The following is a 27,177-nucleotide window of genomic DNA, read 5'->3' on the forward strand; positions in this document are numbered from 1 at the left end:
TTTTCATCTGATAAAAATTTATTGAAATATAGGTATATATATGTCCTTTAGAAAATATTTCTAATTATATTATTTAAGAGATTTTAAATAATTTTACTCGAAATATTCCTTAATTTTATAATGTGATAAAAATTTTAGAAATTGCTAGTCACTTTAAAGGAATGAGTGTTGACAAATTCCATGCCGGTGTTTGTCCAATATTTTACAAAAACATAAGGTTAAACTAATATAGATTAAAAATAATAGTTTGCTTTATTGATTAAAGAACTCATTATGTAGTTATATATATATATATATGTTTTACATAGATGCTATATATAATTTTCTATAAACATATAGAATAATTTTTTGTACACTTTAATTGTTAATAGTACCATTGAATTTATTGAAATTATAAAACTATACGCATATAATTTTCAAAACTGACTTAGTGCTTAGTGATATAGAAAACTAAATATGAATATATGTAACTTTGGGTTGAAATATTAAATTAACACTTAGTATTTTTATTGTCAACCAGTTAATTACATTCTGGTGGTAAAATAATCTTTAATATTATTCTTAATAACAATGTAAACAATAATTGCACCTAAAATATATTTATGAAACATTTCTATATCAAAAATAAAGAGAGCATTATGCTTTTTAAAAATATTTATGTCGCTATTATGGCGTTTTGTGTCAAATGTACATAAAAGAATATTTTATTTTAAATATATAAGTAAATCTGATCTCTAAAAACACGTTTAATATCTTTTTTCATATCTCATTCGGTTTGTATACTGAACAATAATTTAAAATAATGTACAAAAAACATAGTAAGCTGGTAATAGAAAGTAATTGACATACACTTGGCGAACCGAAAAAAAAACCAAATATAGTTATTGAATCAGATAAAGACTCGTTTACCAGTCAAAATTGTAAGTTAAAAATCTGAAAATTATATGAAACTTGTAGGTACGTGCGCGAAGTAAAAAAACGCAGCCCTATAACCTCTAAGATAGCAGCTAGTTCAAACATTTTTTAGAATACAACTCAACAAGTGAAAATGTTACGATTAAAGTGCGAAGTTGGTAAATGTACATAATTTCTTCATAGAATGACAGATTATTCACTATTACCAAAATATACACATTCGCCCGTCTTTGCACTTTAACCGTAACAAATATACAAAAACAGAATATATAAAAATAAAAGAATCATTACATAAAAAATATTTGAAAACAATTTCAATACATGTTTGACACAACGAATAAAAATTCAAATTTTTTTTATTTATATTCTTAAAATTTTTGATCAAATTCTGGAAAAAATGAGACCAGCAACGACTTAAAGAGAAGTCAAAGTCAATACAATTTTTACATAGAGCTTCAGTGGGAAAATTGCAACGACTTATTGACATACCCTTAAGTTTTTTTTGCACAATGATATCAAAGTTTTAAAAAAGAAATGCAAAAATTTTATTTTACACATTTTTTGTCAAAAAAAAATATTACTCTAAAAACTTCTAGCGGTATTGGCATAATTACTTTTAAAGTTTAATGTAAGAAAAGTACATCTTTAGTTTGGCATTTACATATTATAGAAAATTGATCATCAATTATTATATACCACCATTTAAAAAAAAACAACGTTACTTTACATTTAAAAAAATAGTATCTATTTCTGGCACAAATGGAAATCAAAACTATAAAAATTTTTTATAGTGTTCAACTAAAAGCTGTTAATTTAATTTTCTTAATATCATTTTTTGAGTACTCAAACCCTTTTCATGAATTTTGTTTTGCATCATTTATATTTATACTATAACATAATATTGTTCCGAAACCATTTTCTGTTAAAATTTGTTAATTTTAAAGTTATCACAATCTGGTTCATTTATAACCATTCTAATGTTAGAAACATTTTAAAATGCATGATTAATAATAATATATATATATATTTAAACATGAAACTTATATTCCACACAGCACAATATCTTGCTGTAAGCTTTCCTTGAGTTAATTGTAAGGAATTATATATAGATATTGTGATGTGTGGGATCTTTTATATCTAAAATTTGTAATCTTTATATATATATGTATCTTTGATATTTATAGATTTTTGTTATTATTGAAACTATGCCATCGTTGATATTCCAGATTATTCGTTAAGAATGCAAGTACGCACTAAAGCATCGCAAACAGAATATGGATCACAGTTGCTACTGGGTCGTCGGTCCTCAAGATATCCTTTTTTCTCTTCAGCAACACCTCTTGGAATACGGATACTAACATTTCTACTTGCAACAGCAGCAGAGAAATCATGTATGCTACTTGTTTCACATTTACCGGTTAAACGTCGTTCATTATCTTTTCCTTCGTTTGGATCATATGCTTGAATATGCTTAACATGTCGTTTACGCAATTTTTCAATTGCTTTCTCTATTTCAGTAATACCATTTTCCACTCTCATGGCTTTTGTTGAGAAATTTGTATGTGCACCAGCACCATTCCAGGCACCATCAACAGGCTTTGGATCTAAAGTTGTAATCACTCCATATTCTTCAGCAATACGATGTAAAATAAATCTAGCAATCCAAAGATCATCTCCGCCTTTTATGCCAAGACAAGGTCCAACTTGAAATTCCCACTGTGAAGGCATTACTTCTGCATTAGTTCCTGATATATTGACACCAGCATACAAACAAGCACGATAATGAGCTTCAACTATATCTCTGCCAATGACTTTATCTGCTCCCACACCGCAATAGTAAGGACCTTGTGGTCCTGGAAAACCATTCTTAGGCCATCCAAGTGGTCTATTATCAAAATCTAAAAATGTATACTCTTGCTCGATTCCAAACCATGGTTCAGAGGATGCAACTGTATCCATTGCCTTATTGCAACTAAAACGTTTATTACTCTTTGTCGGTGTTTTGTCGGGATTGAATGTTTCACAAAGTACCAATCTATTATTTCCCTTTCGAAATGGATCTCTGTAAATTGCTACGGGTTGTAAAAAAATATCACTGTTTCCTCCCTCGGCTTGATACGTTGAACTTCCATCATACGTCCAAACTGGTAAATCTGTAAATTAAAATTTTATTTAAAAAAAAAAATTCCCAAAGAAGATGAATTAAAATTTTATCATTACTACTCACCTGAAGGGTGTTTTGGAACAAAATCGAGAGTTCTTGTTTTGCTTCTGAGACCTTCACCTGTACCATCAATCCAGATGTATTTTGCTTGAACTTTATTGTCTGGTTGTGGCAATTCCATATACTTGTTCAGTAATGTTTTATCCAAAGCCGCATTCGGCGAATCCTTCAACATTGTTCGTGACATTGTAGTACTGAAACAAAAAGAATTTAAATTATTTTAAGTAACAACTCAATGAACACATTCTGTAACAAAAAGAGTTCAAAAACTTTAGTTCTAGTCGTGATACGAAACAGGTGTTTTTATTTAAGAATAACTGCACGATAAGTTGTGTGGTTACAACTGAAGTTTCGAATGCAATACACAAAAATGTAATTGGGTAATTATTCCTCGGGTGTATTCGTAGTTATTTTAAGGTATTCTGATGATTTTCTCTAAACTTAGTATTTTGGTAATATAAAATTAATCTGGTATCGACCCCCTTGTGGTAGCCATTTTTCGTTCCGTCTCTCTTTTAACATATGCTTAAGAGAGAGATGAAATATCAAGATGGCTACCGCAAGGGGGTTATTTTTCCCATGATTCCCTATGATTTCTGATCCTAATAATAAATTTTTATTATTGTTAATGTAGTCAACTCTCAATAAGATAAAGTGAGAAGGACTTACTATGTGATCAGTTTAAATAATTCAAAAGGTTTAAAAACATTAAATTTAAAGTATGTCTGCAATCAGTTATTAACTTCAAGCTTTTTAGGGTTTCGTGCGGCCCAGGCCTGAAGGCCTTATAGTAACACTTACCATAGCAACCGTTTCCATGATAACCGTTACCATAACAACAGTTTCCATGACAACCGTTACCATGGTAGTAAACGTTACCTTAGCAAGCTACGAAACCCTGCAATGGAGGCGCCATGTTATCCTTTACTTCTCTCACATTTTTCAATATTGTTTATGCTTAATTCCTAATATTTATAAAAAAACAATATAATTATTATTAGGTTTGAGCTTCTATTAATAAATATAATATTAAAATCACCATTTTGTTTTAGTGTGGAAATTTATAAATAACTGTATTTACGATTAATTCTGCAGAAACAGAACATTTTTTTGATAAATTTTTAATAAAGTTTAATAAATTCAAAATATATTTTGAAAATGTTGAAATTGAAAGTTTCTTTGTTTAAATGTTTTATTCAGAAAGTCATAAAGTGTTGAAGTTGATGCATAAGTGTCTACCACTCACACTGACAAAAATTTGTCAGTTAATTTTACCATCGAACTTAATGTAAAAATTTTATGACACACTGACATCACACAGTTTTTTAATTTAATAATTTCTTTTGTTATTCTGTTAATTGACTATTTTTTCATTAAAAAAAATTTGATAGAAAAAATAGTCATCATACTTGACAGTACATATCTATATCACCAACATAATTTATAGTATATGAATGGATTATACAGAAAAGTGACTAGTTATTTCTATCAGTGCAACTGTGACCCCAAAGACTTAAAGTTATGTATTGGAGCTGTTTTATATAATTTATTTTTGAACTATTTTAGAACATGCAAAGTCAAAAATACTCTAAAAAATCTGTTCGGATATAATTCATTAAATTTGAAAATTTATTTTAAATAAATTTTAAATAAAAATCGTAATAATAAAATAAAATTTTAAATAGCACAACCTCAAAATTATTTAAATTTTCTTAAAAATTTCTTTTACCTTCAAAAATAGGCACGTATTGTGTAAGTTGCAACTCTATCAAGATATTTATAAAAGATTATTATCCATTTTGGTTTATTCCCCTTTTTTTCACACAGAAACTAAAACTTTTTCACGCATGATATGCGATTTATGACGCGACGTAAATGATATGACGCAATCATCTTTGCGCATAAGCGACTTTCTATGGGAAATCCTCTTAGAATTTAGAGGAATATTCTTAAACATAGAAGATTATTCTAAATTCTAAGAGAATTATTTTTATTCTAAAAAGATTATTCTGAATATAAGAGGAATGCTCTAGAATAGTCCTTTTGTTTCGATCCTCTTGAAATTAGAGGAAAATATTCTCATTTAAAGAGTAATACTCTTGTTTTAAGAATAAAATTCAAGAGGATTCTGTAAGAGGAAGTTTCCTCTGAATACAAGAATATATTTTTTTCGGTGTATAGATCTACATTACACATAAAAATAATCAACTACCATTTTTAAAGATTAAAAAATTAAAAGCTGTATGATTAGATATACACAATACTGAATATGTAAAATATAATTTTAGAATTTACTTGCCAAAGTTTTATTTTATTCAAAATTTTAATGTGAATATGAACTTTTCATTTATAAAAGCAAAAATGTGTAGTAAGTAAAAGAAATTTTTAATGTAACATAAATAATTCTTTTCTATTTTTTGCATAAAATTTTTTATGTTGAGTCATCCGATATGTTATCTTTTAAAATGAATTTGTCAAGCTACATACGTCCTTCTACCAAATGATCTATATAATAGTTATTTGGATTTTACATAATTGTATACATATAAGTCATAAGTACCCCAGTAAAAAAAAGAATTGTGAGTAAAGTAAACCAAATTGGCAGTGACTTAAGCTCAATTCGGTTTCGCGTCTAAACCGTATTGGAACGTTAACGGTGAATTCTTTTTTTTCTTATACCTTGAGAATCGAGAACAGGCTAACGTCCGTGTGGGTTTTTATACCTTTATATTTGAATTAGGATTTTGAAAGCAGCTTCATTTGCGGAAGAACTATTATATGGACCCAGAATTGATGATTCTATCTGATTTCCAAAAAAAATTTCATCTTCATGTAAATGTAAGTCAAAACTTTAAACACGTTTTTTTCAAAAATACATTTTTGTAGTCAGTAACCACTCTTACTTGAAAACTACTGAACCGATTGTCCTGAAATTTAACGTACTTTTTCAATACATAATAATCTAGTCTTTAATCAAAGGATTGATTTTTTTATACAAAACTTTTCTTCTTACAGCTGAAAAACGGCCGCTTTTTTTTACGAAAATCGAACGTTCAACTTTGACAGGTCGCCATTTTGTCACCGCAAACCATGTTTTTCGGAAGGACGTCACTTCAACAGCCGGACATAACTCTGGAACTATTTAATATTTTTAACTTTTTTTTTAAATTCAAGTTTAAATTATGTACTTTTAGATAATAAATCGATATTTTGAAAAAATTTAATAGTTTAATCGGCATTTTTACACTTAAAAACAATTACTTTTTTCATTTATAATGCCAACTCGAATCAATAAACGTAAATTCAATCGATTCAGAATTCAAGGTAAGAAAAAAAGAATTCACCGTAACGAATTTACCAATTCGGTTTAGATCCGAAACCGAATTCAGCTTAAGTCAATGCCAATTCGGTTTCGCTTACTCCTAATTCTTTTTTTTACTGGGATGGTATCCCTGACTATCGAATTAGCAGCAGTATAGTTTACTAACCAAAATGGTATTCGTAACCATTTTATTAGTTGTCTGAACTACTTTGTTCTCTCAATGTATATAGGAATTTACATTCCTACATTAAATCCTGTTTCACTTTCCTATACGAATTTATAATGGGGATCCTACAAAATTCAGGGATTTTATATATAGTTTTTTTCTGGAAAATTTCATCGGGTCCCATATAGGATCCTACATGGGGATTTTCAATAGGGAAAGACAATTCCCCAGAAGAAGATTGCATATGCTGATTGACACTACACTATAGAAAATTTCTGTAAAAGATTATACATAAGATTCTATATCGAGTACTTTTAAGGAGGTTCTACACTAGGTGCAAAAAGCAAGTACAAGTCTAAATGCAAATCCCATGAGTGCAAGAGAGTTAGATAGACTACCTATCTCTTTTGCACTCATGAGATTGGTACTTGTACTTGGCTTTTGCACCTATTCTGGAACCACATTTATAATTTACATCGCATATGTTCCGTGTGGGTTTTACATATAAGCTCTTTTTGTAAAGAATCCTCTGAGAAACTTGTGTGTTTTTTTTATTGCATTGTTTCCTGAATTAATTATTCGAACCTTTACAGAATCTTTTCTGAGCATTTCTTGGAAAGTTTTCCAAACATAGAAATAAATCCTTAATTCAAAATAACTTCAATCAGACTCAATTTGAAGTGTAACAAAAATGAGCCAGTGCTAAACGACATAGAACTGACTCATTTTTGTTGCACTTCCAATTGATTTTGAATTCAACTTATTTTGAGTTCAGATTTTTCTGTGTAGTTTTATTAATTGAAGTTTCACCGTTACTCTTTCTGCACATGCGAAAACAAACTTTCTTGAGTTTCATAACTAAATACTTCCAACCTTGTTGTGTGTAATAGGTCCACACGGAGAGAAATAGATGGTAAGAACTTATGATCTTAAGATGGTAAAAAGTAGATATTATCCGGTACTATCATTATGCTACTCGGTACTATCAAAGATGTTACAAAAAGTATGGTTATGTTACCCACTATAATCAAGATGTTACTTCGTACAATCTTGATAGTAACTGATAGAATCTAGATTACTGTCCGTATATGTAAGATCAAATATGGTACCTGGTACTATCTAGATAGTACCCCGTACCATCTATTTCTCTTCATGCATGGATGAAATTAATTTTTTTTCTAAAATTTTATACCGAAATTTGATTCTATGGGAAAAATTACTAGTGGATTTAATAAATTCAATTATTCATGTACAATTTGATATTTAAAAAAAATTATTAATAATCATACTGCGCCTGTACATTGATTTTTATCTATACGTGGACTTATGTCGGTACAGAGTTTGTATATAAAAATAACACAATTTCATACATGGAAATTGACGAGATGTTACATGGTAAGTTTGGCAATAATACATTGCAATATTCAGGCAAGTTTCGGGCAAGATTGAATAGTTCCATCTCACAACAACCTTGCATGGCAAGTTTAAGGCAATATTGCGCTGCAAAATTGAGAAAATATTACACGGCAAGTCTGAGGCAATATTGTCAGGTTACATTGTAACATTAAGATAATATTAAGGTAATATTACAATGACTTTTAGTTTAACGAAAAAATTGACGCATGACAGGAATAGAACCCTGAACCTAATACGCGTGAATCCTGAGTTTAACCAACGAGCCAAACTTACTTATAGTCTTATAGTATATTTAGATTATTTTATATTTTATATTGCCTCAATATTGCCTGAATATTACCCGAAAATATTGCCACAATATTGCCTCAGACTTGCTATGCAATATTTTTTCAATATTGCAGGGCAACATTGCCTTAGACTTGCCATGCAAGGTTGTTGTTAGACGGAACTATTCAATCTTGCACGAACCTTGCCTGAATGTTGCAATGTAATATTACCAAACTTACCATGTAACAACGTATCAAGTTCCATGTTAGAAATTGTGTTATCTGGGTATTATTATATTTATATATTTTTTATAACCAATTTTATATGAATAACTGAAATTGAATGAAATCAGTGCCACAGTATTGATTGGAACTCTGGTCAGTTTGCTGTTTCTTGACTATAACAGCAGTGGGTCAATATTGAGATAGATTAGCAAATGATTATTATTTAAATGATTGAAATAAATATTTATTCGATAATAGACAAGTAACTAATTATTTAAATGAAATAAAATTTTTCCATTATATAGAAAGAAAAAATTCCTCTGCATTTAAATTTCAGCCAAGGAATGTATTTCGGTAGTGTTTCATTAATTTGCTAGTTAACTCACTTAATCAATTTGAGAAAAAAAACAGTGGAAGATAATAATTGACTCATATGCGTGAGTTTGATTGGATGTTGTGTTATAGCAGTTGTACATACTTGCTACCAAAACGTAGGCGTATTCACGTGTGAGAGAATTCACGAGCTGAGCACGCGATCAATGCATGAATAGCAGGGCTGGTTGGAAGATTAGTGGCATGCGAATTTTTTTTTTCTTTTCTTTTTTTTTATTAAAAATGATGTGTTGCATAGTCCAAAAATAAGTCGCATCCAAAGTTTGCATATTTAAGCACAAAATGCATTATGTCTTTGAATCATTCTTTTAAAAATTACAAAAATAAAATTTATTTTTTAAAGTGGAAAATGTTGAAAATTTGTTGATCTCATTATTTTTAGTGCGTGACTTTAAAGTATATCAAAATTGTTTTTTTTTTTTTTAATGAAAAAGAAAATATTTTTTAAAACCATAAAATATTAATTCAATAAAAATCTGTTTTATTTTTTAAAAAACTTTTTTATTAAATTCCTAAATTTGTAAATATAAAATTTTCTTGGGTATGTAATACAAAAAAAAATTGATTCATTATATATATAGATAAATTTGAAATTAAACTTGTTTTTTAAAAAATGAGTTAAAGTGTATGTTTTTCAAGAAACTTTCTTAAGCATTGCAAAACTACAAGATAAATGGTTTAAAAGAAATTTATATGAAAATTATGCTGTAGATTTAAGTATCTGAATATGGCAATGACCCCTACAATTACGTTTCTTGATTGACTGTCATATCAAGATATCTATATCTTATAAGCATAAATTAATGGATTTGAACTTTCGCAGAGAGTTTTTGGAAGTATTTTTCATATAGTTTTTAATGTTAAACAAAAATTTGATATATATTTTTTTACCTATTTTTTCAAAAAGAAGTTTAATTTTGAGTTTTTTTTAAACAGATTTAAATACATTTAAAGAACAGTTTTATTAACACTTCGAGTAACTTTTAAATAACATAAACATTTTTTTTGGTAAATCATGAACAACAGTACTTTATTGATTTATAGTAAAATTTAATACCAAAATAAAGTTTTTGTTTAAATTTTAGAAAATTGCCAACTCCAAACTGCGTTTTTATAAATTATATACAAAATGAATGAAAAAAATGATTTTTTAAAAATAAATATGTATAGGCATATGTTTAATATATTGTTTCATAAAGTGTTTACTCGGCTCAATTGTGTCTATAAAAACATATATACTTAAATGTATTCAATCCTTTAATGCTTAGTATAATGTTTCATAAACACTTCATTACATATGTCAGTTTTTTATCTAAAGTGCGTTTCAGTATGTTGAAGTAATTTTAGTCATGTATATAATTACAAAAAAATTTAATTTTCAAAAAATTAATTTCTTTTTATCGAAATAAAGAAGAGACCCAAAACGAGAATTCTTTTGCTCTCATTCTCTAAGATTGAAGTATAAAGAAAAACAAAAATGGAAAAACCCATTTTTCATTTAGGAAAATCAATATTTTCATCAATATTTCATTTTCATATTTTATGATTCTCTTCAAAAAATGTTTAAAAAAATGACATAAATTCGCCAATATTTTATACGAATTTTTACTTAACAAAATTTTTAGCTAGCAATTTTTTTTATTTGGCAAAAATTATTAACAAGAATTTTAATTTAGCAGAATTCTTATTCTATAGAATTTTATGTGAGTCGAATTTTGAAACGACAGAAATTCCAATTCACCAAACTTTAATTTGTCCGAATTTTTATTTCGTACGAATTTTTAATTGATAAAATTTTTAAGACGCCGAATTTTCATTTGTCCGAACAAACAATCGACTGAAAGATTTCGGCGCAATTTTTTAAAATTCACCAATTAGAAATTATCAAAAATATCGTGGGTTAATTTTAAAAAATGTGCTGAAATTTTTCTGTTGATTGTTTGTTCGGACATTTGTAATATCGGACAACTGAAAATTCGGCGTCTTAAAAATTCTGTCATTTAAAAGTTCGTACAAATTAAAATTCAGTGAATTTGAATTTCTTTCATTTAAAAATTCGAATCTAAAATAAAATTTTAAGCCACTATTAACGATCTTAGTTTTATCATTTAAAAACTAAGGACTTGATATAATATATCATTCGTGCAAAATATTATTTGAATAATAAAATGATTAGCTTAATTATTTTATTTTTCAAACTTTGGGAAGCCCAGTTGGGTATTGGGAAATATTTCCTCAAGGGTGTTGACACAATCTTACAGTTCACCAAGTACATTACATAATTTGAGTGGAAAGCGAAATAATAATTAGATATTCTTACATATGGACGATTCCACGTGTAATTTAAGTCGACCACTTAAATTCGGTTAAATATTTTTTTTTCCATTCTTTAGAGAAAAAAAAGGTATTCGTAATTTTTTGTTTTTTAAAAAATGACTTAATTTTCGAATTATGAATTCATAAAGAGGGCCAACTCTCAATACAAATTATTGATTTCTAAATCTTCATTACATCCAAATTATTTAATAAAAACTGATTTTAATTTTACCTATAAATATAAAAACAAACTAAGGGGTAAGGACACCATGCGCATAATAAAGTAGGGGAGAATGGGGTATGAATAGTTAGATAAGATGTTTTCGAATCTAGCGACTAAATCTGAATTTGTATTAGCAAACGAGTAGTATTTTTGGAAAGCCTAGTTATTTGACTATAATTTTGCTATACATTATTTTGATGTAGACTGCAATCCATACGAGATATGAATGAAAAAGTAAAAAAAAATTTTTAACTATCCGAATGCTAAAAATGTCATAGAAAATCAGTAAATTTTCGTTTTCTTTATTTTATTGGATTTAGACTATTCAATATTGATATAACAACATGTTTTGAACATTTTCTAAATATCAATTATTGCATTAAAATTCGTCTGAACTAAAATCTGAGGTTTAACCAATTTTCTTCAGATGATCACCAATTTCTTGGTCAATAAGCTTCGTTTTTCGTATATATAATTACGTACCATTATGTATATCAACCTAAAAAGAACAATTAAACATATTTTTATAATTTGCAGCCGCATTAGCAGAATTTTATCGAGCCGTAATAGCTCTAACTATATCCTTGCCCCATGAGTCCATATTTCAGTTTTTACTAAATTTTAAGGAACGACGTGAATTAATTTGAAAATAAATACGATTTTCGTGTTCAGCAGGAAATTTCACTTCGGAAAACACTCACGTAAATAAATATTCGGAAGCACTAATATAGAAAATAATATGATAAACACTACGTTAACATTTTAGCAAAACAGGCTTTTTACAAAATTAAACTCCTGACTTCGCAAATGGTAGCAGATTGACTTCCAATTTTTACTATTATCTATTGGTGTTAAGACGCAAATATACCATGAATGACGCGATTTTTGAGCAAGCCAATCTAAGCATAACATCAACTAACTATCCTTGCCCCATTCTCCCCTATTGATTACAAAAATTTGAAAGCTTTTGATAAATTCTTTAAAAGAAATTCTCAAAATCAGCCGTTTTGTTTTTTACGCACATGGTGGCCTAATCCCTTAATCAAGGTAAAACTATCGAAAAACATAACCTATAATTCATTTGCTTCTAAGGTCCCTTTCTTCAAAGTGCGTCACATATTTGTTTATAAAAAAATTGCAAAAAACATTTTTTTAAACGAATATGAATATGTGAAATAAACTTTTTTTAAAAAATTCAACACGGTAAAGTTGTAAAGAACCTTTTACTTAATAAAATGGACATTTTTATTTTCTTGATTCGCAAATATGGTTCTAACATTGTGGATCTTCGATATGAAATTACGAAACACTAAAGTAAAATTTTATCAGCAAATACAGTTCATATATATATGTAACTTATGTGTGATTTGATATAGGAATTATATTAAACAAATTTGTCAGTTATCATCAGGCGCTAGTTATTGACTTGGAATTATATTGCATTTACTTTTTAACAACATTGTATAAACGTTGGGAAACGTCGGGGATTATATTATAAAATAGGCATACAAAAAATTATGTAATTTAATTTTAAAAAAAATTTTTTTGAGATGACAATTAAAACTAACATAATTTTCTTTGTTACTATCTTGAAAATTAATTATGAATAATATACATAAAAATGTTATTTTCAGAAACATAGTATAAGAACAACTAAATGTGAGTCATATATAGAGACGTAAGTATGATTAAGACGGTAATGAAACAAAGCATAAGAGTATATCATCGTTTTAATCTTAGGCTGATTTATAGTCGTATAGTTGTTCTTACTGTTTATTATATATTATATCTTGTAACTTAGGGGTATCTGGTGCGATCAATTATTAATTTATTATAACAAAGTCACATTTTTTTTTATATACACTGAAAAAATTTTGGTGAAGCAGCTGTCCTAAACGAAAAATTTATATAGTCAGTTAACTTAACTCATATAAAAACTCATGGTAAATATTTTTTAAGTATGAAATTAATGGAACATTGAAATTTTTCATTTGGGGCAGCTGCTGCACCAAAATTTTTTCAGTGTATGTATCGTATGAGATTCAGCAATTTTTCATAAAAAAAAGACTTTCTACGCAACAGCGCATAACAACGCCCTTTTAAGTTATTTTTTTAAAATTTATGTAAATTATTCATTATGTGTAAATTTGAAGTATAGAGAGTAAACCATAGTTCAAGTTGAGCAGCTCATTTTAAAACTAATACTCATTTTGTATATAATTATATACTATATATATACTCATTTTGAAACGCAAGAATAATGAATCTTTTGTATGAAAGTAGCATCACGTTCTTTGTCGTTTATCATTGGTTCAGTTTCATATGCATCAAAAATGAGACCTTACAGTGAAAGTCATAAAGAAAGGTTTACAATAATTGCAACAGTTTTTTTCTTTTCTTTTTTTTTTTTTTTTTTGTTTGATTCTATTGGAGTTTTCTATTACGTTAGAGTGATGTAATCCCTTAAGTTACAGCATTAGGGCTGAAGAAATTTTAACATATGTGCTGGGGCATATAAAATGAACTATTGGTACATTATTTAAATAGTTCTTTTTCATTTAAATAATTAAAAATTTTCCATCATAATTGAAGAATTTTATAATTTTTTAAAATTTTATTGATAAATTGTTCATGTATATATTTTTTAACACTTTCTGAAGTCTAAATTATTAATATGTCAAATTAAGAAAAAAAAAAATTAATAATACTCTAAGTTTTTTTCAATCTACTGAAAATAAAATGCAGAAACTTTAAAAAATATTTCAAGTCTTACAAATTTTTTTAGTTACATATTTTTATTTTTCAAATTTCACAAATCAAAGTCTATTAAAAATGTCTGCTTTAAATAATAAATACTTTAGTGCTATTCTTTTAAATAAAAATTCATTTAAATTTCAGATTTTCTATTCAATTTTACATATATGTATTTTTCAAGTGTTTTCTTTGTCTTCCTTACTTCTTCTTTCTTAAATCATTTTACATATATGTATTTCAAGTGTTTTCTTTGTCTTTCTATTGCTTTCTTTTCTTCTTCTTTCTTAAACCTTTCACATTTGTTTTTTTTTAAATCAACTTTTAACCTTCCATAGTTTTTTGTCAGAAAAATTAATTCATTTTCAGATAGCATTTTTTTTAAATAACAGAAACTTTTTTATACTTACAGAAAATTAATAAAAAATAAGAGAACAAAAAAATTTCTTAAATACATTTTTTCTACTTTTTATAGAAAATAATTTAATTAATTGAATATCTGTAATTGATTTTTATAATTTCATTTTTTAACTTGAAATTAACGCAAATGAAAAAAAAAAAATTGAAAATTATTTGAGATAAGAATAGATATGCCTCCAGAATATGAGTGTAAGTAAACAAGACGGTTTTTAAAAATAACTCAGCAATTTTGAAATAATTTCATGTAACCTTATATGAACTTGTGTAAAATATTTAATTATAAAAAAATAATCTTTCAATAAATGTAGAAAACTAAATTTAAAAAACTTGATTTTTATAAAAATGAATTTTTTCTTTATAACCAAATTTATTTCACGACATTGTAGTATTTTATAATTTATTCTAAACCTTATGATTTAATTATTTTCTAGTCGAACAATAATTGATTTTTAAAAAATTGTTTTCTACAAAAAAAAAAAAAAAAAATTAACTCACCTTAAACATCTGCTTAAATTTATCCATTCTGACTTATGAGCTGACACAGCTTTTCGAAAAATACCAGTTTCAAAAGTTCTTATTTTAACTAAAATATTAAGACTCATGTTGACAATAAAGAATGACTGAACACTATATGAAAGAAGGTGAAAATTTTTTAATTCTTTTATAGTTGTCCTTTCACCAGACTTTCTTTCTACAAGGGATTGCGTATGACTAAAGCAGAATAACACCTTATGGCTATGGCTATGTCTCAATGCCAACCAAGCAGACGAGTTCAAAACAAAATCGAAATTTGTGCTTATACACTGAATAGTTACCGACTGTAGAGATGAAAGAAAGTTGAAAATATAAAAAAAAAGAAACTATAAGTATTTGTTTTAAACAAATAAGTCATACTCAATATAAGAAAAATTATTGCAAATACGCACATTAAATAGCAATAGTTTTTAATGTTTTTGATGTTAAAGATATTCATTATTTATTTCTACTTTAGAACATAACAATATATGTTATTTGTTGTTAAAAAAGCGTCAAATGTTTATTATTGTTAAGAACACTTTATTATTGTTAAATAGAATCTTCTTTATTTATGTTTGTCTACAGTCATTTGTCTTAAAATATTTAAATTGCTTATAATATTGTAAACTTGTTATTAATTTTTTAAAATTAAACAATAATAACAGTGTTTTGAAATTGTTATGTAAATTCTTTAGAACACGCAAATCACAAATGTTCCCTAAAGTTTGTTATCTTTTTGTTGTGATATATCAATGTTATATTTCAGTTATAGAACAGTATTCTCCTTTTGTTTCAAGAAAGAACAAGAATTCAAAATCAATTTTACATATGTGACGCGCCGCATGAGAAAAGGGACCTATCCCCAAAATAACATATTAGGCTCAGTTTTTCGTGCACATTAGGTACACGGAAAACTGAGCCTAATGTCATTTCGGGGATAGGTCCCTTTTCTCGTGCGGCGTCACTTATATCAATTAAATTTTCGATATTCCAATTTCTTTTCTTTTGCTGCGTAATTCTGATAATTATTAAAACTTATTAAACTATATGTTAAAAATTTCTTCCTCTAATCCCTTCTAATCATCACATTTCATCCTGTATTTGTAATGGTCAAGCGTGCTGAATAAATATACTATTATTTTTGCACTTCCAATATTTCAAATCTTCTTTACTATATAAGATCCGATATACAAGAAATCATGAAGATATCCATAAACATTACGTCCTTTCATAATGTATTTCCAAATCTTATAGAGCCCCCCTTGGAGTCCAAAACCCTTGTAAATATGCTTACGTAATATTTGAATGGCTCCCAAGTAATTGTTTAAATTTTTTTAATTCGATTTTTTAGGACTTTTTGCCCGGACTAAGTGATAAATATTTTAGAACCTAAAATTAAAATTTTACATTACTAAACAGAGAAAAATGTCAATTTAGTAAAGAAAACACAACTGTTTATTATATATATGACAAATTTTGAATAATATTTCTTGAACACTTTTGAATGTTTTTTTTTTTAAAAAACGTACATATTTGTATTTAAGTCTAATAATGCGCTTCAATTATGCTCGACCATGCGGAATTATGTGATTGAAATAGACAAATTATGCGCCAATTACACGTTAAACTCATATGCATGATTATTTGGAATTATGCAATTAACAAAGATAAATTATGCGTCAATTATATGTGTAAAAAAATATTTAATTTTGAAAAATTGTGCTGCATTTTGAAAAAACTTTTCATTTGTGATACATCTGTTTTAAACATAATCTTGATAGGATAACTATACTTATTCAATTTTCAAAAGCATGTTAATAACTTCACAAAAAAATTTATTTGAAACAACCAAATAAATGTATTGCTATATATACGGTTAACATCATTTAGATCAAATAAATATTTATTTGAATCAAAAAAATTTTGTTTGAAATAACCCCAAAAAAAAATTGTGTTAATACAAAAAAATGGTATATTTGGTTCAAACAAAATTTTCCTCTGAGTATATATCTATATATATATATATATATATATATGTAAGTATTGTTATACTACTAGATATTTAAGTAGTATTTCCCTCTGTGTAATTTCTCGACAACTTGATTTTAATGGAGTAGTTTTGATTACAGATTACTACTAAGAATAAAATGATTTATAGAAATACAAAATTTTTAATTTTGTCGGCATATGTATTAGATCTGCTATTATGAATTTTAAAAATATAATTATCAACGATCTTCCCCCCCAAAAAATACTCGAAAAATAATCTTAATGTTTAATAAATCATAAAAGTAACATAAAAAAAAATCAATGCTGGAAACAGATTGGAACGAAATAGAGTGGGAAATAGATTCTCACCGCATATATACCTACTTATCTACGTGGGAATTTCCAACAGTACAGAGAAAGTAATGATTCTTAACGTTAAAATTTTTTTTGCAAACTCAACTTTAAAACAATTTGTTATAAACAAATATAAAAAAAAAATGTTAAAAACTAATAATTTTATTAGCGAATCTAAGGGAAAAATTACTAAAGAAATAATAATTTTTAACGTGAATAACATATTTCATTGCGATATTAAACAATTTGATCTAAACAAATGATAAATAATAATAATTATTATTTTAGACAAAGTATTTGGTGTGTGAAATAAATGAAATTATATGTATTTTAGATTTCTTTTTTTTTGTGCTTTAAAATTATTACAGAATTTTAGCGTAAAATTATAAGTTTCATAAGTGATGTTCTTCTAAAATTGTTACAAAACAAATGTGTGATAATATTCTAAGATTTTTTTGTGAAAATTTGTTCCATATCTTAGAAATATTTTTATTAAACTGTTATAGATATACTATAATAGAATCTAGAAATTTTTCTCTTCTACTCCCCGGCTCAACGGGTTGCCGAAATACAGGGGCATACATTTTATAGTTTTAAATACTGTCAAAAATGGGAGAAACAAATGAATGTTTCATAAATAGTTAAATTTTGCATATATATATATATATATATATATATATATATATAAATGTTTTCAAAGTTCATATCACCTGTATATGATTTCGAAATAATACTAAAGATAAATATTCCAACTGTAAAAAAGCATTATATTATATATAAAAATTGATCTGATGTGAACCCATTTAGGTGTTTTTATATAATGTTAATAAACATTTATTAATAAATATTGGAATATATAGTTGTAGAAAGACTCCTAAAATTAAAATGGTTCTGGCTCAAAAAGTAAAACCTACCCTGCTTAAAATTTTAGACTGATTCTGGATTAACTTCTGATAGATTAGTTCGGAAGTGAACGAAAAGATAAATTCAAGATAAGTCCTGGACAGTACAAAATTTACGTGATATCAATTCGTGTGATTATAGTATTCAACAATCCGAATATAGATCGATCAAAATCTTTACACAAAAATCCTAATCTGAATTGAGTCTAGAAAAATCCGATATATATACAATCTATTCTGGATTTAGGCGGATTGTCTGTTGCGTTTTTGTATATACATAAATTCCGGATTAAAATTTAAGAATTGAGAAAAAAATCGGACAAGAAGTGCAAATGACACATAAAACCAATTTCTATCATATTTATTAAATTTCTTCTATAATCTAAACGTAAAAATGAATTAATTTGAAGCCCTTTAGATAAAATTGTCTTCGTTTTTGGGTGAAAATTCATGATTTTTATCGAAAATTATCAGTTTTTCCTTGTCAACGCTATGATAATCAATTCTAATCAAGTTCGCTATATTCTTCCTGTAATCTACACGCAAAAATACATATGTGTTCCATAATTTCAGCCCTCTAGATAAATTCGTGTGACCGCTAGGGGGGGGGGGGGTACATGCTTTGCTTCACTAGTCTCATTACTCTCTAAATCTGAATTAGTAAAAATATTTACTAATTTGAATTAGTGACTCACTTTTTGCTTCTGAATTAGTAAAATTTAACTAATTCTAAAGCAAAAAGTAATTATTAGTAACGTTTACTAACAATTAGTAAAATTTTACTAATTCTAAAGCAAAAAGTGAGTCACTAATACAATTTAGTAAACATTTTTACTAATTCAGATTTAGAGAGTGCATGACCTGGTGAATGAACATGTGCAAGATCGGTGCACGATCTTGTACAAGTTTTTTCAACCGGGTTATTTGTGAGTTTTTACTTTTAAGTTTAATTTTTATTACTTTTTTTTATATAAAAAATGTTTTTTCATAAACAACTTATTTTTTTTTATTTTTACATATACATAAAAATACTAAGAATATTTTGCAAAAAGTTTTAGAGTGGGTCTGATGATCCTTTTTGTTTAAATAATTTGTTATTTCCTTTTCTTTTTTAAAATAAAATACATTTTAATTTGCTTTTCTATGAATAAAGTGAAAGATCCTGGTGGACAAAAAACTTTTTATTTTGAAAAATAAAGAAAAAAAAAATTTTTTTAACCAAATTATTTAAACAAAAAGAATTAGCAGGCCCCATTCTAAAACTTTTTACAAACAAAGTTTAAAAAAATTTATTTATTTATAAAAAATCGTTATTTTTAATAGGGTCAGTCGGGGTAAATCCGAACGGGGGGTAAATCCGAACGCTAATTATTTCAGCTTAATTAAAATTTTTAAAAATAAGTTCGATATGAGAATTTTTACCTCAGATCCTCTTGAAGAGATTCTAAGTATTATCCCATTTTTTGTTTGTTAATTAGCAACAGCATAAACAAAGATAACAAGTATTGCAAAAAAGATTGAAAATCAAAGATGACACTCTTTCAGTATTTTGTCTCGTATTTGAAGAAAAAGAAGCTAAAAATTCATTTTATTATTTATAATTGTTTGTTATGAATACTAGAACAGAAACTATATTTGATTTTTGCCTTCTGTAAAATTTTATTAATAATATCAGACCGTTCGTATTTACCCAAGAAAATTGGAAAACTGGGGTAAATCCGAACGGTATTTTTAATAATTTTTTTTTACATCAAAGCCACACAAAATTGTTTTTATTTGATTACACTATTATTTTAACATTATAAAAGTACATAGAAAAAAGTTTTTCTTTCTATACGTATCCTCGTTAGTAATTAATAAGCAGAAACTTAATCTCTGTTCTCTCGAAGGAGTGTTTCAATTTTTTTGCCAAATGGTTTGTTGAAAAAAGTTTTTCAGGATCTTAATAAAATTTGGTATTCTACGGTTTTTGGGGTCGCTAATTACCAATTTGAAGTCAGTTTTTCAAAATTCAAAATGGCGGACGAGAATTAAAAAATTCATTGGATTCGCTCGAAAATTGTTACTCGGGGGGTTTCAGGGTTAGTAAATTTGATAATTTTTAAAAATAAGTTTTAGGAAAGTAAAAAAATTTGACTTTTATTTTTGTATTTACATTCAATCACTCCAAAATACTTTCTGTACCAAGTTTTGCAAAAATCCGTTATGATTTGATAAAGTTATTGAAGGTTTTAATTGTGTAATGCATTTTAATTTTTAACCTGTTTGATTTTTGTATTTATATATGATGCATTATTACATAATAGGTTTATTATCGTATTTTTTTTGAGTTTTTATATAAGTTTAACAATTGCAATACTTTAAATTTATTTTCCCTGAGATTTTTCTGAAATACAGTGGCGTTCGTATTTACCCCCATATTTTAGGAAAGTTGCAAAGTATCGAGGTAAATACGAACGCTAAGTTTCCTGCGATTGTAATTTATCAAAAATTTTTTCTACCCCATAAAATTGTTCTATGGAAGTAAAGTAACAACTTCATGCACCAGAATACCGGAAGTATTTTTTTTTTTTAAGAAAAAACTTATGTTATTGTTGAAACTTACTAAAAGCGTTCGGATTTACCCCAGTTGACCTTATAAAAATTTAAAAAAAAAAAATTTTTCGTTAATGAAAATCTGAAACTTTTTTTCTCTTGGCAAAAATGCCTAAATTCAATACTTTTAGAAAAAAATATTATATGTAAATTTCACGTGGAATCGCCAATATACATGGGAGGAATAGAAAAAGTTCATTCGTTTCTATTCAGAAATTTTTATCTATTTCTATCTTTTTACTTTCAGCAAGGTGTATTGTTTTCAACTGATTACAGATTTTACACATTATACCTAATACCGGATTATACTGGAATTATTCTGGAATAAGACCCAGTTTATGGTCAGGTTTTTTTTTTCATTCGGAATTATAGTTCGATTGAGTCCGAAATTAGTCCTCTTTGTGTGACTATTAAATTCTGAATTAGTTCCGTCTAATCCGAAGTTAGTCTGATTAATCGTAACTGGTGAATGCAGAATTAATCTGGTTAAATCCAGTGACCAGACTAGTCAATTTTCACGTATTTTATTTTGTTGAACTTGAATCCATAAGGTAAAAATTCAAAAGTTGGTTTGTTATTTTGTTCTAATCTGATATGTAAACGCATCTTTTTTGGAAATTCTAAACAGGAATTCAAATTTAGAAGTTAGATTCCCTTCAAATTTGTTACTCAGATGTTTCTGGGGTCGCTGATTATAAATATAAAGTCAGATTTTTGAAATTCAAATTTTTCCTGCACGAACTATACTGCCTTACAATATATAGATCAGCTTAATAGCCACATGATATATGTTATGATTTGATGTCAGATTCACATTTAGGAACTCTATAAACCCCGGAGTAAAATTAATTTCAGGTGAATTTGATCAATTTTCAAAAACTTATCGAGCATACTATTATATTAAAATTTTTAAAATTGATGTCAGATTCATAGTTAACGACTAAAAAACTTTCAAATAAAACCAATTAATTTTTAAAAACTCTATGCGCCAAATTGGATCCGGTATTTTAAATTTTAACAATGTGAATCCGAACATCATCAAAATAGGTTTTTTCATTTTTCAAAAGCTTCTTAAAGAAAAGTAAATACTTTCAGAGAAAAAAATGTTGATTAATAATTATTACAAATATTATTATTATTATTATTATTATTATTATTATTATTATTATTATTATATTATAAATATTTGTATAAAGTTTTATTTTTATAGTTAATATGGTAAATACAATAAATACAATATTAAAATTCAAAAACAAAATTACCATCCTCACTAGATGTTTTATTTTTATATTCAAAGTATAACTGTAAAGGAGATATTTTAAAAAAACTATTTCTTGAGAAAAGCACGCGAATAAAAAATTTTCTGTTTATATTATATAGTTCATATAATAATGATTTTCATGATTTTAAAAAATCTATTCAAACAATTTACCTTAAAACTGTAGTTTTTATGTAAAAATGTACAAAATTCACCAGATGCTTTCTTTTATTTAATTTTTGACAAAATACTATTAAGTTTTCCTTTTTTTTGTTTCGTTTGTTCACTACAGCCGATGTATTAAGCGAATCAGTCACTTTTAAACATTATGTTAGTAAAGGTTTAAGACAAATAATAAATTTTTAGATTTTTTACATTCATTCATGCACCTTTAATTTTTTCTTTATTAGTAAACGTAAACGACCTTGGTAATACACGCGGTATCGCCGCTTGCTCCACATAAACGGAAAATTTTTGACTCACGCGCGTTTCTCAGAAAAAAAGTTTTTTCTTACAATATATCTGTAACAATTACTTTCAATACAAAAAGAAAAAAATTTACATAAATATTAATAATACAGTAATGAACATTTCGTATAGTGAAAATTTAAATAAAGATAGACAATATACATAAACGAAGTTTTTGCAAAATTGTAATTCTATTATTTTTAAATTGTGCAACGAAAAAATTAATAAATTTTATAAAATTAACGTTAAACCAAAAAAATATGTGTATTTTATTATTCCACACTATTGGCTTGGACAATTGATATATTTTTAACCTTTTTTCTTATATATTATTTTATATAATGATTATTATAATAATAATATAATTATTTTACTTTTTCATTGTATAAATAATAGATTTAATATAATATAACTTCTATATAAAAGTTTTATAAAGAAATATTTATAATTTTGTGTTTTAGAAGCCAGATTAAAATGAAAATTTGAATTACATTAGTATTTTCGAAAACGATAAGTAAATAAAGATTTGATTTTATTGAAAGAAAAGGTAAAGGATAAAATTTTTAATAAGGTTACAATAATTAAATTAGGGACCATTCACAAATTACGTCAAACTCCTAGGGGGGAGGGGGGCTCAAGGTGCCTTTGATGAACTGTGGAAAAAAATCAAATTTGAATATGTATCAAAACGTGACGTTAGGGGGGAAGGTGTCTAAAATGGGTAGAAAATAGCGAGATGTATAGTTTGTGAACGACCCCTTATTTTCTAAACATTTTATTCTGAGGGTCATCAGGGGACAACTCAAATGGTCGTATCAATTTTATAAGCGACTTTACTATCCGGTGGCCCAGATTAGTGTAATAATCAGCGACCCCCAGAAACTTCTGAGTACTATAACTATAGTTTCAAGCGAATTCACTCTCTTAATTTGAATCAGTGAAATTTCACTGGTGAAATAGCTAGAAGTCGGTTACTGAATCATTTAGTGAAATTTTCACTGAAAATCAGTCATATATCACTGATTTCCAGTGAAAATTTCACTAAATGAATCAGTCAATCTGTATTATCGGTAATGGGTAAAACAGATTGACTGATTCATTTAGTAAAATTTTCACTGGAAATCAGTGATATATGACTGATTTTCAGTGAAAATTTCACTAAATGATTCAGTAACCGACTTCTAGCTATTTCACCAGTGAAATTTCACTGATTCAAATTAAGAGAGCAATCAATTTTTAAAAAATCTTCCGCCATATTGGATCCGACATTTTGAAATTTTTAATTCCGATATCCATTTCTTATTAAAGTATAGGGGGAAGGTGGGGGAATTGGAGCCCCTTAAGGAAAATGACTAAAAAATCGACTTATGATAAAATATTATTTCGGTCATATTTTACTTCTTTTGTTATTTATCTTTAATTATAATTAATTAGAAATTAAGAGAAAGAAAAGAAATTTGTAAAAAAAAATTCTAAAAAAATGCATTTTCTCCCATTACCCCACAATATCAAATTTTATAAAAGAATCTTGTTCAATTTTCAAAGAAATAAGAAAAGCCATATCGTCGTAACGAAACTTTGCTGGCTCACACAATTCTCCAATTACCACAAAGAATTTTTACAGGCCGCACGATTTGAAAAAATGAAGAAAAACATAATTATTACCTCTATTTTTATTCATGTATCCAAATCTACATATATTTATCTCTAATAAAATCACGAAACATAATTAAATAATAAATTTTTAACTATTTAATTTGATCTCTAGAAATATTTTCAATTAAAGAAGAAAAACTCGAAAACTTGATTTTTCCTTGTAGTTTATACAAATCTTTCAGAAATGTGACCATTTGTCATTTTGACCGCGAAATTCAAAGTCTCTATGTACTTGAAATTTAAAAAGCTCTCATTACCCCACCTTCCCCAACAATTTTTATGCTCATTTTATTGAGAGTGGAATCTTACACGCACCTAGAGAAATCTTTTATTTGCGTTTATTTGAATTAAATAAAAATATATTTGTCTCAGAGCCTAAAAATTATTTTATTTGTTTTAAATAACAAAAAGTTATTAAGCACAAATAAAATGTTATGTTACCTCTTGAAAATTCACTTCAAGTTTGTAAAACGTATATTCCAAGTGTATCTGGTTTTAAGTGCTTAAAATTTTTTTACATATACAAAAAAGACAAAAATGATTCAAACCCATATTTATTCATTAAAGTATTAAATCTAATCTTAATTCATGAATTTAATTCTCTATAATACATTGTAACTGAGAAATTTTTATTTAAAAAAATTATTATGAATATTAATCTTTTTATGTCAACAAAAAATTTGCAAAATTCCAGATACAAATTACATAAATATTGTGACTTTTTGTCTTTAAATATTGTCACGATACACGTGTTTAATTACATATACAATTACCATTAGCATAATGAAACAAGTTGCAAGGACATTGGTTGGTTGAGGATTGTATTGTTTACATACAGAAAATTACGTCTTCTTTATGTTCTGGTTTTATATGAACAAAGTGACAAATAAGTAAATAGATCTGTCATTATCAAATATACAATTTTTTAATACGGTTATTATTTGTCATTTTGATAATAATAATATTAATAATAATAATAATAATAATTATAATAAATAATCACAGAAAGGTAAAATTTAAAAAATTGTAAAAATTTAATGCTAACTTAAAGTTGCGTGCAATACAAAAGTTTATAAATTAACTTTTTATATTATCTTGCACGCAACTTCAAGTTAATTAGTTAATAATTTTGTATTCAATGTTAAAAAAAGAATGATCTTGAACAATATTTTTTTTTTGTTAACTTCACATTGCACTATTTTTTCGATTAACAATTATATATGTTGCTGTGAATAGATTTTTGAGAATGCAAATATATTTATCGATATAAAAGATATAGGCTATTTAATCAACAATATTTTTATCAAATAAAACTTGTTTACTCAAAAGTATATTTTTTAAAAACTTGTAAAATATGAAACAAGTTTTATAATATCACTGAAAAAAATTATATGCTATTCAAATAATATCGTAGTTACTTGGCTATATTATCAAATAAATATTAATTTGGACCAAATATAATTTTTATTTGACTAAAATAAACTGTATTCGAATTAATTTCTGTATTTAAGGTAAATACCTTATAATTAACTCAAATAATAATTATTTGATACAAATAAATATTTATTTGATAATAGTGAAACCGCGATTATTTGAATCAAATAAAATTTTTTTCTATATGCTTTTATGTTTTTTTTTACAGAAATGTTGATTTAATAGCTTTTTTTTCTCAATGTTGTTGCGACAAAATTTAGAATAAACGTAAAGAAAAATTTTCAAATAAGTAATTCTGAACTTAATCAAAGCAGATTATATAAAATTTATTACAGGTTATATTAATGCGTTTATAATGATCTAGTAATTTACTTCAACAATTTTTTTTTTAAATATCATTGAACTAACTTTAATGAATTTTTTTTAATATCAAAATTTTGTATATGAAAATTTTGCTATTTAGCATATTTTTTTTTGAAAAATTTTACAATTTACGTAAAATATTATTATCTTAGAGAAATTATGTAACTATTTTGCTTTATATAGTGCATACGAATACTATATAAGAACATATAATTGAAAAAAAATTACTTTTATTTGCGTATAATTTACTTTAATCTGAATCTATGTGACTGATTTCTAAAGATTTCGTTGTCGAAGAAATTTTTGTCACCATTTGATTAGACAAGGTAATCGCTAAAGATTATAGATTATATATCTTTCGAAGAATTAAAAATTTTCTATTACATTCTATTATTTCTATTAGATGATAATTATCAAAAATAATTTTCACAATTAAAACTCAACGCAAATAATATAAAGTAAAATGAACTCAATTCATCGGCATCAAAGGAAGGGAATTATAAGGAATTTTCTGTTATACCATAAGGGTGATTTTTATTACCGGGACTACATAATTTTTTTTTGATCTCATTTTTTTCGTTTTTTTTGAAAAAAGTGGAATTAAATAAAAATTTTTAGAAGCTCCGGGCAATAAAAATCACCCTGTATATATTTCTTTAGAGATCACATTTAAAATCAAATCTTTTAGTGACAGAAATTTTTCGGTCATTTTTTCTTTTGTTTGTCAATTTAATTTTAATTATATAAGAATTCATAAATTAAATAAAATTTGATCTATGCAAAATCATCTCGACTTTTTCTCTCACTTTTACTATATAACAATCCACGTTTTGAGTAAAACTTACCACTTGAAGTAGGTGCAATAACACGAGGTACTAACTTGTTTGAAGCTTGTTACGATACTTATGTAGAGAAGGCAGTAAGCCTAAACGTCGCTCACCCGGCACTCTTTGTTAGCCTTGGTACCGCGCTTCTATTATATAACTATCATCAAACGTATCCGCG

At 26.3% G+C, this 27,177-nt stretch overlaps 1 protein-coding gene and 1 long non-coding RNA gene across 3 annotated transcripts; one reads left to right on the plus strand and one right to left on the minus strand.

Moving 5' to 3' along the window:
• Positions 1–490: 490 nt before the first annotated feature.
• On the minus strand, positions 491–27,177 carry LOC127279410 (glutamine synthetase 2 cytoplasmic-like). Of its 2 annotated transcripts, none has more exons than XM_051301755.1 (3): positions 27,018–27,177; positions 3,143–3,333; positions 491–3,068 (listed from the first exon to the last, which is right to left on the minus strand). In XM_051301755.1, exons 2-3 carry the CDS (start codon positions 3,324–3,326, stop codon positions 2,143–2,145), a joined length of 1,110 nt encoding a protein of 369 aa, XP_051157712.1. In that variant the 5' UTR covers positions 3,327–3,333; positions 27,018–27,177; the 3' UTR covers positions 491–2,142. The 2 variants fall into 2 exon arrangements, with proteins under 2 accessions (XP_051157712.1, XP_051157710.1); XM_051301753.1 differs by lacking the exon at positions 27,018–27,177 and adding an exon at positions 15,133–15,377.
• LOC127279429 (uncharacterized) lies at positions 5,661–6,370 on the plus strand. Its single transcript, XR_007842635.1, has 3 exons — positions 5,661–5,795; positions 5,880–5,977; positions 6,155–6,370. It is a non-coding gene; the product is annotated as an uncharacterized LOC127279429 (long non-coding RNA).

Source organism: Leptopilina boulardi, unplaced genomic scaffold, assembly GCF_019393585.1.
Source record: "Leptopilina boulardi isolate dan_hultmark-lab unplaced genomic scaffold, ZJU_Lbou_2.1 LbouV2_216, whole genome shotgun sequence".
NCBI classification, from domain to species: Eukaryota; Metazoa; Arthropoda; class Insecta; order Hymenoptera; family Figitidae; genus Leptopilina; species Leptopilina boulardi.

Excerpts from the sequence above, each read along its gene's own strand:
- LOC127279410 (XM_051301753.1), bottom strand. The coding sequence starts at position 15,239 with ATGAGTCTTAATATTTTAGTTAAAATAAGAACTTTTGAAACTGGTATT. Across the intron at positions 3,334-15,132 it reads AATTTAAGCAGATGTTTAAG|TACTACAATGTCACGAACAA; the intron begins GTGAGTTAATTT and ends TTTTTGTTTCAG. Across the intron at positions 3,069-3,142 it reads TGTTCCAAAACACCCTTCAG|ATTTACCAGTTTGGACGTAT; the intron begins GTGAGTAGTAAT and ends TTTAATTTACAG.